Source organism: Felis catus, chromosome A2 (genome assembly GCF_018350175.1).
Source record: "Felis catus isolate Fca126 chromosome A2, F.catus_Fca126_mat1.0, whole genome shotgun sequence".
Lineage (NCBI taxonomy): Eukaryota > Metazoa > Chordata > Mammalia > Carnivora > Felidae > Felis > Felis catus.
The window spans coordinates 61,298,681-61,310,849 of NC_058369.1; the positions used below are offsets into that span (position 1 = coordinate 61,298,681).

A 12,169-nucleotide genomic window follows, 5' to 3' on the forward strand; every position below is an offset into this window, starting at 1 on the left:
GGAGGGGAGGGTGGGACAAAGAGAGGAGAATCCCAAGCAGGCTCCACACAGACAGCACAGAGCCTGACCTGGGGCTCAAAACCATGAAACCATGAGATCAGGACCTGAACCGCTATCAAGGGTCAGATGCTTAACCAACTGAGCCACCCAGGCGCTCCCAGAACTTGCTGTTTTAATAGGTGCAACGATGGCTTCTTCTGCAGAGGAGGAGGGGGGTCCTTTGTTCTTCCCCTGGGTCACGTGTTTCTCTGTGTCTAGGGATGGGAACCCTTGGCCTTGCTGTAGGTCATCTACACCTTACAGAAGACAACAAGGCCACAGGGGCCCTGCTGACCAGCACCTTTTTGAAGACACTGATGTTTTTGGTCCCTTGCGTCTTTTACAACTTTTCTCTGCAGAAGCTTGACTTCTGAAATTACCCCTTATCTTTTGAAATCAGTCTGCTGAACAAGCAGGACTCATGTGAGAATTATAACACCTGCTGGGCTGTGTCTCCCGCCATCCCTGCAGGCCTGCTCTCCTCATGAAGACGGCAGTTCCACGACTCCTGCCATCACTAATCAGCCATAGAAAGTGCTCTGCGGACTTTAAATCTCAGGTCTCAATGTCGTAATTGCAAGTGCAAGTCCCAAATAAAAATAAAAACTGAACACTTCTCCAGGGGAAAATGGCTCTTTCCTTCTGCTTGCTGCCTGCAGGGAGGGAGTGTGATCAGCTCCTCCCTCTTCCAGCACCCCAGCTGAGGGCTGCAGCCAGGCTTGCTGGAGGGGGCGGTTCAGTGCAAGCCCTTGCTTGGCCCTTCCTGTCCCCCTGCTGCCCTCCAGTTCCCAGATGGAGACATGACCCCCGTGCCCCCAGCCCGTTTTCTGCACATGAGGTGGGGACCAGACACTAACAATCCCTTCCAGAGAAAAACTCTCCCTCTCTCCAGCCGCCTGACCCCTCCCCGCCCATCCCCTCCCCCCGCCCTGCCCTGCCAGGAGACATGAAGCCCGTTCTGGCCCCTGCTTCCTGTTATGGAACCTCTGCATTTCCAAAGTGAAGTAAGTCTATTTCCAGATGGGTTCTCAGTGCCTTCCACACAGAGCCCAGCACACCCAGCACACATGCACACACACACACACACACACACACACATACATCCAGTACACTCACGCACACATGTGCACACACATACCCAGAGCACATGCATGCACGCACATGCACACACACGCCCAGCATACACGCAGCACACACAGAGCACACGCATACACAGGGAGGCCCACCTGAGCCAGCACACAGAGACAGGGTCTGCCCCACCAGCGGGACCCTCCCAGAACATGGCTGAGCGGCCTCAGGATGCTGAGTGCAGGGCCCACCGTGTGGCTGGTTCGGGACTGGGAAGCTGTGCCAAGCCCACAGGTTCCTCTCCTAGAGGTGTGGCCTATGTGTCCCCATCTGTGAACCGGGCAGATGATGGCTCATAGTCACAGAACTGCATGGGGCACCTGGAGGTGAGCTGGCAAAGTGCCTGCCTCATCTCACAGACCCCTCCTGCCTGCCCCCACCCCATCTGTCACAGAGAGGCCACCACAGCAGGTCTGATTGAAAACAGCATTTATTGTGGTGACCCTGGGGGCTGCTCCGCTCACTCCTCTTTCTCATCCCCATGGGTGATGATGTAGCACAGAGACTTGTAGTCGACGTCCCCCGCCAGGTCCATGGGCGTCAGGGCGAACATCTGCTCCACCTGGGGCGGCGGGGACTGGTGAGAGGCAGTCCATCCAGCAAAGCCTGGTGGGGGCCGACCCTTCACCCACCCTCCCCACTCCCAGGGCTGTACTTTGGCCCTACGTCTCTTCGGCTGGGAACCCCAAACTCTGAGTTAATGTTTTCTGTTACCTGACCGTGGGCAGACTAGGGACACAGGGGTGGAGGGTGGGGGCCCAGGGGGCCATGAGGATGCCTCCCCTCCCTTCCCCGTGCTGCTTGACACTGCACGGACAGAGGCTCTTCCAGATGCCAGTGCCGCTCTCTCGTGCCCGGGCCTTTACACGCACAGCTTCTCCGGCCCAGGACACTCCCATCTAACTCCATGCCTGTCACCCTTGGTAGAGACAGTCCCTCCTGCACGGAGCCCTGCTCTAGGCCCACGAGGGTGGGGGGTCCGCAAGGCCTCCCCCATGCCCTGCGGGGCGAGGACCGTGAAGGGGTCGGCAAGGGAGGGGTGTCCGAGGAACCAGGAATCCTCACCTCAGCCGGAGAGAACTTGTCTGCCTGGGTCAGGAGAAGCTGTTTGAACCTGGTGGGGGAGAGCCGACGGGTGGCCTGATGAGGGGGACGAGGCTCCTATGGCCCAGGTGGCCACCCCCAAGGCAGAGAGAGCCCCACAGTACAGGCGGGGGGTCACCCTCACCTGGGCCTCACCCCCTGTCATCCCATTGCTCACACTTACTCATCCTTGTTCACCACGCCCTTGCCACTGGGGTCAAACATGCGGAAGGCGTTCAGGATGGCTTCCTCGGGGTCTGTCCCTGGGAGCCGGAGGGAACAGGTGAGCACCCACACCCCCAGCCTCCCTAGCCCCACCAAGGAGGAACCCGGGGGGGGGGCGTCATGTCCCAGAAGAGGTAGGAGCATCCTCCCTGATACACAGCATCCCTTGGGGCTCAGGGATGCTGGGCGGGCCTTGCGGGCAGGCCTGGACGGGAGACTAGGATCTGGGACTTGGGAGTGGAGGCTGAAGGCACATTTCCCAATTCCAAGTCGGGAGCTGGGGTGAGCAGTGCCCATGGGTCTGGGGTGCAGAGGAGGACTCCATATCCTCTGGGTGGGCAAGGGCCGGCGGCGGGGTGGTCCAGCTGAGGTCTGGGCGGGGTTCAGGCAGACTCCAGGCCTGGCTCACCGTTGAGCTTCTCCCCGAAGAGCGTGAGGAAGACCGTGAAGTTGATGGGACCCTTCCCTTCCTGCAGCATGGCATCCAGTTCCTCTTCCGGGACGCTCACCTTCCCTGGGGGGGTGATAGCCACAGGGGTGGAGAGGGCCGGGGAGGGAGGTGCCCTGGAAGGAAGCTGGGCCCAGTGGGGGTGGGGCAGGGGAGGAGACAGAGGGGAGCAGAGGCAAGAGCAGTGGAGAGTGAGGGGCCTGTCCTTTCTCAGTGGGCGGTGGAATCCCGCTGACCCAGCAGCCCTGGTGAGAGCAGGCCCAGGGTGGGGAGAAGGGGGAGGTGCTCACCGAGCTGGGAGTAGGTCTCCCGAAGGTCTGACTTGCAGATGATGCCATCACGGTTCTGGTCAATGCAGCTGAAGGCCTGCGAGGTGGGGGGCAGAGTGTCTAGGCGGGAACAGCCCCCACCCAGGAACGGCCGGAGGCGGGAGGGTCCTGGATGGCGGGCATAGTAAGGACAGGGGCCAGGACAGGTTCCAGGCCACTGGGGATACACCACTTACCTCCTTGAATTCCTGGATCTGGGCTTGCTCGAACATGGAAAAGACGTTAGAAGAGCCTCGCTGGGCCTGCTTGGCAGCTGCGGCCTTGCCCCGGGTCCCTGCCTTCCTGCTGGCCTGCAACACGTGTGTGGGGAGAGGCCCCCATTTCCAGGTGCACCCCCAGAGCTCCCAGGAGAGCCCAGGCCAGGGCCCTCTTCCTGTCCCCAGACACCACCTCTCCAGGCCTAATGTGGGCTCCATGACACCACCACCCCCAAACCCCTCCTGCAGCCCAAGGACAGCACCTGGTAGTCTGCTGGCCTCTAGCGACCCTACCTGACACTCACCATCCTCTCTCTGTGGCCGCCTGGTTGCTGCAAGGGGCCCACAGCCCCTTTTATGCCTCAGCCTTATCACCTGGAGCACCAAATAAGGACAGGAGGAGAGGACAGGCCCAAATTTGGTAGCCCTGCCTGGGCTGGGGGAGGACAGGGCCCCAGGCAGATTCCAGCCACGTTCCTGGTGACCTTCAGGCCCCCTGATGTGTAACATCCGGGCATGTACCCATCAGCAGCAACGTGTCCCAAGGGCAGAGCTCACAGGCTCCTGGCTGTCACCACTGGATGCTGAATGAGGTGTCCCCACTGAAGGAGAAGTCTCCCCTGTTACCCTACTGCAGGTCCAGCCCAGAACCTGCCCAGGCCAGGAGGACAGGAGCGCTGGCCTGGGGCCTCTATTGGCTTGGGAAGAACAGTGTGTGGCTCTGAAGATGGTCTCTGGCCTGAGCCCAGGGACTCCCAGAGGTCTGGGTGAGGATGGCTGGTCCTGGCCTCTGGCTCGCTGACAAAGGGGCAGAAGGCAGCCCTGAGCTGGCTGTGGCCCCAAACAGCACCTGCATGTGATGCTCTTGGAGCATGGTGCCCTACCCGGACCAAGTACCCCCTTGGACCCCCATGACAGCGGTCACGAGCCCTTCATGTGAGGCTCCACTGTGGAGCCGGAGGCCCGTCACCCTCTTCTCTGCCAGAGTCGCAGCCTCACCGGCTGCTTCCGGGCCCAGGGCAGAGAGGGGCTGGGGGCTGGGGCCTGTCTAGAACACAAGTTGGGGGCGCACTGGCTGCCCGCCGCCTCTACCCCAGAACCTGGCTCTGCCCCTGGGGCGAGGGATGCAAAGAGGGCAGCTGCTGTGGCAGGGATCCGCGTCAGTCCGCCAGACCCAACGCCCCTTTCGTGTAACAGTAACTATTTTATAATTCCTCCCTGACTATAATGAAATTCATAAAATATATAACCTACCTGCAAAGAAAACTTAAAAAATCAACAGGATGCCCTGAACTACACTGTGAAGAACAATTAGGAGGTAGTTTACACCGACACGGGTCCAACATGCGACTGTGGGGAGAGGAGCAAGTGGTAGTGATGACAAAGTGACTGGGTGACGCTCCTGCAAATTCTCGTGCGTGACTCCAATTCAAGAGAACTGAAAGGGCCTGGGGCGTCTGGGGGGTTCAGTCGGTTATGCATCCAACTCTTGACTTTGGCTCAGGTCATGATCCCACATTTCCTCAGATCCAGCCCCGCTTCAGGCTCTGTGCTGACAGTGTGGAGCCTGCTTGGGATTCTCTTTCTCCCTCTCTCTCTCTCTCTCTCTGCCCCCCACTCACGTGGGTGTGCACATGCTCTCTCTCACACAATAAATAAACTTTTAAAAAAGCTTAAAAAAATAAGAGAACTCAAAGGCTCTGACCAGTCCCACACGAGACATCTGGGAACACAAGAGAACATCTGGACGGGGATGTGACAGCTCCCAACCACAGCTGCAGGCTGAGTTCAGAGTGAAATAATAGTCTTTCCAGATTTGCTGGTAGCTCCTGTCACTGAAAAGCAAGCATATGTTCTAATCCTGTAAATGCGTTTGTAGGTAACCGGGCTAAGGTGAGAGTCGGCAGTGTCAGGCCCTGGGCTCAGCTAACTCAAAACAGGCCTCACCCAGGAGCACTGCAGGCACCTCAGCAACCCCTTCCCCCCTCACCCCATCCCTGTCACAACCCACGTGGATCCAAGGGGACCCCTGCAGAGACCGACCGGAAGCAGGAGCAGCCCGGCCCACTTCACAGAGCAGTGCCCTGGCCCCTAACTCCTCGCAGCCCCTCCCTGGGGCTCTCAGACACCTCAGAGCTGCTGAGTGAGCAGATACAGTGGGTCCACACCCACGTCCCCACAGGCAGCCAGCCGGGGCAATGCAGCACCTACCCCCACCACCCGCCAATGCCACCTCATTTCTAACCCTTAGGTCTGTGTGTCACTGCACACTCCCCATCAAGGCCGGGGGGGGGGGGGTGAATTCCAAGACATACCTAGGCTTGCAAGTGTCTGTGTGCATGTGATCAGGTCTCCCTACTGTCCCACAGCCAGTATGCACAGACATCAGAGAACACTGGTCAAGGCCATGTTCTAAATTTTTACAACTTTTATTTAAAAAACCACACAGTCCCAGGTTGGGCATGAGAGGTTGGTGTGGCACATGGAGGTCTGGTGGGAAGAGGGAGGCCTGGGGTCCCTGGGTGCTGAGTGCTGCCCGAGGTTTCTCTCCAGGCCAGCCCCATGGGAGCTGAAGACTCCATCACAGAGGTGCTCCCAGGCCTGCCGGTGGGTGGGAGTGTGGGGGGCTCCTCTTCCTCCTGGGTCCCTCTGGGCAGGGGCTGTAGGGGCTCTGTGTCTTGCACCCCCTGTGAGGGTGCATCCCAAAACCACAAACCACTGGTGGATGGCAGTAGGACAGCATAAAGCCACCATCTCCAGGCCTCAGGGACAAGCTGCCTCCACTGTGGAACCGGTCCTGGAGCCCATCCTCTCCCACTTCCCAACCCCCACCAGGCAGGAAAACAGCCAGGCCGGGGTGGCTGGCAGTCTGGGACCCCTGTGGAACCCGGGTCTAGGTCCATCCAGGTCAGCAGGGCTGAATTCCCAGTGGGCTGAGTCCCCATGCCACCGCAGGGTCCAGAGCAGGGCCCACGGGAGGCTGACATGGCCAAAGGCGCCAAGAGGCAGGCAGTACAGAAATGCAGCAAAGTCCTGAGTGAGCAGCTCCCCTCTGTGTGGGTCCTTGATTCCAGCAGGATAGGTGGGGGGTTTGGGGGGGGGGGTGGTCTCCATTCCTGCTCATCTCAGCTCCCAACCCAGTCAGGGCTTTGGGCTGTCCCACCAACTGCCTCTGAGGCAAGAGGCCTGCCCTGGGCGCTGCAATTCCCCGTCCCCTCCTCCCCACGGGCCTTTCCGCATCTTCCAGGGTCACCACGGGGATGGAAGGCGAGGCGTCCAGGTCCTTACAACGAAGAGACCTCCTCACTGGGCCAGGCTGGGGGCTCCTGTGGGGAGCGAGTCCCCAGGAGCCCAGGTCCAGCGAGCCCTGCCTCCTCCTTGCCTCGTGGCCTCTGTCGTCACTGGCCCAGCATGCAGGCCTTCTTACAGGCCACCGCGGACACCAGGGCGGCGCCTCGGCCGCTGCCTTCCTCCGACTCGATGAAGGTGATCTCGCAGCTGGGCGTCAGCCTGCGCACGATGGCGTGGAACCTCTCCTTGAAGCTGAGCAGGGGAAGCAGGGCTGGCGCCCCCTGTCTTTGCACTCCCGAAACGCCGCCCCCCCCACCCCGCCTCTTCAGAGCAGCTCAGCTTCAGGGTGCACGCAGCACGCGGAGGGAATAAGCCTAGGGGACCCTCCCCCCTCCTCGTCTGGCAGACGAGGAGGTAACCCTTGGGTCCCGGGATAGCTCGTTTCCGCTTACGTCGCGCCCTCAGGATGCGCACCCAGGAGGGCTGCGGGGGCCCGACGGGAAGGGCAGATGTGCGCGCGCTCACCTGGGGTGCAGTTTGTACACAGAGCCGTCCACGCCCACGGTGATGCGCATCACGTCCTCGCTGCGGCTCTCGCGCATGCGGTTGATGACGCCCGCCAGCCCCGCGGCGCACATGTGCGCGGCGCGTGTGGACACGCTCTCGCAGGCGCGGCGCACGATGTCGCAGTCGGTGGCTGAGGGCCTCAGCCCCAGAGTGCTCAGGATGTTGTAGATCTGCTTGCGGTCGCCCGAGTCGCTGCGGGGCAGGGGCGGCCGGAGGGGAGGGCGTCGCAGGAGGGTCGCTCGGCCCGGGCCGGCCCGACCCTGACCCCGGCGGCGGCGGCCTCTACCCCTCCCCTGCCCACCTCACCCAGGCAAAGCGCTTGGGGCTCGGGCTCCGGAGAGGGGCGGGTCCGATTCCATCAGGGACCAGCAGTAAGCTGGTCACTGCGCCTCTCTCTAAGCCCAGGGTCTCCGCTCTAACCTTGACTACACAGGCGCGCCTCGAGGCTGTTGCGTGGATCAAGTGAGACGACGTCTACGGCGGTGCGGAGCCACAGAGGGGGCGCGTGGGTCGCATCAGCTGCCCAGGAGTGGGCTCCACTGCGCTCCTGCCCCCAGACCTCGCCCCCTGCGCCCCGCCCCGAGGCCCCTGCGCTCCTTGCGCCCCGCCCCTGGAATCCTGCCCCGAGCCCCCTGCGCCCCGCCCCCTGGAGCCCCGAGCCCCCTGCACCCCGCTCCCTGGATGCCGCCCCGAGCCCTTCGCGCCCCGCGCACCTCTCCACCTGCGACACGAAGCGCGTCTCGAAGGCGCCGCGCGTGCGCAGCTGCTCCGAGGCCTCCCCGCGGAAGAGCAGGTTCTCGTCCACGAGCTTCAGCAGCACGAGCCGCACCAGCTCGCCCATGTACTTGCCGCCGATGAGCTTCTCGTATCTGCACGGAGGGCGGCCGGGTCATCTCCCGCAGCCGGGGGCGGGGGGTGGGGGAGAGGGTGCGGTGCTCAGCTGCCCCAGGGAGGTCCCCACGCACAGCCACGAGGAGGGCCAGGTGGGGCATTTGACACTGCGTGCAAGCCCGGGTTCCTACCTACCTGTTCCCTCATTTATCAACCTGGGTTTGGGGCCTCTGCACCCTGCCCCTCGGTCCAGCCCCTCTGAGGCCCAGGCATCGTCCCACCCCCACCGCCGTGTGATGGGTGCTGTGCTCACCGCCCAGTACCGGTGCGGCTACAGAAACTCGGGCACGGAGGGACTGGTGACCCGCCTGGGGCCTCGGCCACCGCTCGCGGCCCTGGGCCCTGCGCCCTGGTGTGCGCAGAGCTGGCGCCTACGTGCTCCGCATTTGTGAGCCCGCGTATTTTCATCGGTAAGTACTGGGTACGACTGACAGAGCGGAGGTCATGAGGGCCAGAGACGAAGCTCAAGAATTAGGAGAGCAACGACTCAGGCTCTGTGCGGCCGGTTTAGAGCTGTCCAGGCTACACCGCAGCCTTCTGCGAAACCCTACTGTACATCCTGTGAACGTGAACAGAGGTCTACTCTGGGGAACTCTGGGCTGAACCCGTTGCTTGGGGGTCTCAGAGCCGCCCTATGCCGGTGGTCACCTGCCGGCCGGGGGAGAGCCTGGCTCATCCGCTCACAGCCGCTCTTTCTGCGGACTAACCCTTCACATCTCTACTGTTCCGGGTTCACAGGGTGCATGTGAGCCGAAGGAGAGAGGAGCCAGCTGGCGAAGGGATGGTCGGTTTGATTCCCCCCACCGCCCCCGAGTTGTTTAAAAACAAGCCCGTCATCTGCCTGCAGGGGCAGGACGAGGGGGAGGGGTAGTCCTTACAGCTGCTGCCCGGGGTTCAGGGAGTTCTCGTCCACCACGCGGTCGTACTCCAGCAGGAACTCGTCCAGCTCTCCGGAGTCCCCGAAGGCGCCCCACTCGGTGTTGACGCACATGCGGCCCTCGTCCCCTTCCACCAGCTCCACGTTGTGCATCTCCTCCATGTAGCAGGCATTGCAGCCTGTTCCTGTGGGGGGCGCGGGGTCAGCCCCTCCCCCCCAGAACCCGCCTCTCCACCCCCACCCTGCAGGAAGCCCCCTGTGGCCGGGTCTTCCGGGAGCCCTCCACACCCGCCACTGCATTGCACGCCTTAATGGAAAGGCGGCTCTCCCAAGCACTAGAAGACCTGGGTTTGCTGTGTGACATGGCACAAATGAGGCCACTTCTCTGGGCTTGTTCCCCTTCCTCAGGAAGGGATGGTGACACCTTCTCCTCCTATTACCCGGGGAATTGGGAGGACTCCATGAAATGTGTCCAAGCACTCTGCCACCTAGAGGTGTGTGGGGTTATGGTTTTATTCTGTTTGTGCACCAGCCTTGCTTTTTGGTATTTTCCCTGCATGTGCTTGAGCTTCTCTGGGCCCTGTTTTCAGGGGCACTCAGAGGTGAGTAAGGCACAGCCTGGGCCCCAGGGAGCAGCACGTGGGTTACTGCACATGGCGCTGGTTCTGGGATTTGTAATTTGCAGGGTCCCTTGCAGAGTGAAAAGGTGGTGTCCTTTGGTGATAAATTATCAAGTTGCAAAATGGTTTCTGAGGGTGACTGTATGGGCAGCACGCCCCTAAAGCCATCAGGGACATCATCTCAAATGCTAGTTGGTGGAGCTGCCCAGGAGGAATGGGGGCCCAGTGATGCAGGCCCTTCCAGTTTTTTGTAGGAAAAAACCCAAAAACCCAGACTTTGATGTGCATTATCCCGATTTTTGGACTCTGTTAATTATCATAAACATATTTGTTTTGGTTTGGTTTTTAGAGAGAGAGCATATGAGCAGGGGAGGGGCAGAGGGGGAGAGAGAGAAAGAGAAAGAGAATATGTCCCAAGCAGGCCCCATGCTTAGCTCAGAGCCTGACGCCTCTGGGATCAGAGTTGAGGTTCAAGCAACTGAGCCCCCCAGGCACCCCACAAACATGCGTTTAAGCCCTGAGCAGAGCGTTTGCAGGGTGGTTGTGAGCACAGGCCCCCTCTGCCGTCTGTGCTGGGCAGCAGCTGCAGGGCTCAGGCACCAAGCCGGGTGTCCTGGGGAACTGTGCCCCCACTCAGCTGCCCTGGGCAGCTCCGAAGGGGAGAGCCAGGACAGCGGGTTCCTGCAGCCTCTGTTCCGTTGGTGAACTCAGAGGCAGCTTGCCATCTGAAAGTCAAGAACGGAAGCAGAAGATGTGAGAAACAAAAAGAGGGACGAAGCGGTCAGGCTGAAGGTGAGGATGTGTGTATGGCTGGAAGTGGGTTCCTGGGGGCACAGACAAGCTGCAGGTCTGGCTCTGAAGGGCCCAGTGAAGCAAACAACTTTGCCACTGACTTTCTGGGGACCCAGAGCCTGGAGGCTGCAGGACACTCGAGTAGCCTGTGTGCCCAGTAGATAAGTAATCAAATGGGATTGATCCTCAGCAAACACTCCTGAGGCCTCAGGAACTTCTGGAAAGTCCTGAGGCCGGTGTGGAAGGCCCACTGGGCCAGAGCTGCCTCCACTCCCAGCACCGGCCTTCACTTCGGGGTGGGACAGGCTGGCTGCTCTGGGCCACAGGAAGACCGTCCAGGAAGGGATGACGTCACTTGTGCTAACCCTCGTCCACTTGGACAAATGTGTCCAGTTTGGTCGATTTGCCAGACAAGGTGGTGTGATTAAACCCTGATGAGCCCGACAGATGTATAGCTGCTGTGCCGTGCAGTGCTGTGCATCAGCAGTGAGCACTGGCTGCACCCAGGACACCCCTGCATCTCCCCGAGACCACCCCAGACCCTGTCACCTCTGGGGTTTCTGCCTGGCACAGGGGCCCTGCTCTGACCATCACTGACTGCTCAGTCCTCAGGCCTGGAGACCAAGGCCAGTAGGGGTGCAAAGCCTTGCTCTGTCTCTCGTGGAGGCCAAGGCCCCCAGACAGGGCAGGGCAGGGCATGGATCCTTACCCACAATCATGCCAACCTCACACCGGCGGTCTTCATAGTAGCAGGAGATCATCGTGGCCACAGTGTCATTCACCATCGCCACCACGTCCATTTCAAAGTCCTGCCAGGAGGCACAGAGGCAGCAGTGATGGGGCTGGTGTCCAGCCAGGTGAAGGATGCCCAGAAGGCCCTCCCTGGCATCCTGGCCTGAGGGGAGGGGGGGTCCCAGGTCAGTCATGGGGAGCCACCTCACCCCTCTCCGTTTGATGGCATCACGTAGGAGCCCCACGATGTTGTTCCCTTCTGCTCCTGAGGCCTTGAAGCCCTTGGTCCAATTGAGGAGGATGCCCTGAGGGAAGAGGTGAGGTCTTGTGGCTCCTGATGGACACTGGGGGCAGGGTGAGGGTCTCCCGCTGCACAGTGCAGGAAACAGGCTCCAAGCGGACCCATAAGTTTGAGAAGCATTCTCTATGAGTATTTCCTATTTCTGCAAGTCCGGGTTCCAGCCACTGTGACAGTGTTTATACTGTCAAGCCCAGAGGCATCCTCCCAGAGTAGGGATGAGGTCCTGAGGAGAGCAGCCCCATATGGAGCTGGGGTTCATGTCCCCCAGGACGCCCCCTCAGGCATGAGAAGGTACCATCTGGCCCTTGGTGTGCTGTGGGGAGGGGGCTTGGGAGACCAGCATGGGATGCCGTTCCTGCCGGAAGTACCGAGCTGGCTTGTCTCTGAGAGGCCATATGTGTGTGCAACATGTTTACACTTAATGTGTGCAACTTACATGTGTACACATGTAGTTGGTGTGTGTGTACCTGTTCAGGGCACACAGTTGATGGGTGTACGTATGTATGATGTACACATGTGTGTATGCACGTGTATAACCAACGTGTGTTGGTGTGTACGTGTAATTGACCTGCGTGTATATGTGCGTGTATGGTTGACACGTACATGTGTACATAGCGTCTATAATGCACGTGTGTGTATACTTCATGTG

The 12,169-nt window shown here is 60.6% G+C and overlaps 2 protein-coding genes across 4 annotated transcripts in view; both read right to left on the reverse strand.

Annotated features, from left to right (window-relative positions):
- Window positions 1-1,579: 1,579 nt before the first annotated feature.
- Window positions 1,580-3,974, reverse strand: MYL7 (myosin light chain 7). Of its 3 annotated transcripts, none has more exons than XM_045041731.1 (7): window positions 3,744-3,974; window positions 3,429-3,542; window positions 3,214-3,289; window positions 2,885-2,989; window positions 2,435-2,513; window positions 2,233-2,281; window positions 1,580-1,729 (listed from the first exon to the last, which is right to left on the reverse strand). In XM_045041731.1, exons 1-7 carry the CDS (start codon window positions 3,957-3,959, stop codon window positions 1,628-1,630), a joined length of 741 nt encoding a protein of 246 aa, XP_044897666.1. In that variant the 5' UTR covers window positions 3,960-3,974; the 3' UTR covers window positions 1,580-1,627. The 3 variants fall into 3 exon arrangements, 2 of the variants coding, with proteins under 2 accessions (XP_044897666.1, XP_019681655.1); XM_019826096.3 differs by having other exon boundaries at window positions 3,755-3,874; XR_006587970.1 differs by having other exon boundaries at window positions 2,429-2,513.
- A 2,873-nt stretch (window positions 3,975-6,847) lies between these two features.
- The window catches only part of GCK (glucokinase), a 39,435-nt gene continuing 34,113 nt past the window's right edge, over window positions 6,848-12,169 (reverse strand). The window contains 6 exon segments of the mRNA NM_001083954.1: window positions 6,848-6,992; window positions 7,266-7,499; window positions 8,021-8,176; window positions 9,077-9,260; window positions 11,197-11,296; window positions 11,429-11,524. Of these exon segments, the coding sequence (NP_001077423.1) occupies window positions 6,848-6,992; window positions 7,266-7,499; window positions 8,021-8,176; window positions 9,077-9,260; window positions 11,197-11,296; window positions 11,429-11,524 (915 nt within the window).

Coding starts and splice junctions, on each gene's coding strand:
- MYL7 (XM_045041731.1), bottom strand. CDS start 3,959: ATGTTACACATCAGGGGGCCTGAAGGTCACCAGGAACGTGGCTGGAAT. Junction 2,282..2,434: donor GGCGTGGTGAACAAGGATGA/GTAAGTGTGAGC, acceptor CTCCCCCACCAG/GTTCAAACAGCTTCTCCTGA. Junction 1,730..2,232: donor ACAAGTTCTCTCCGGCTGAG/GTGAGGATTCCT, acceptor CCGCCGCCCCAG/GTGGAGCAGATGTTCGCCCT.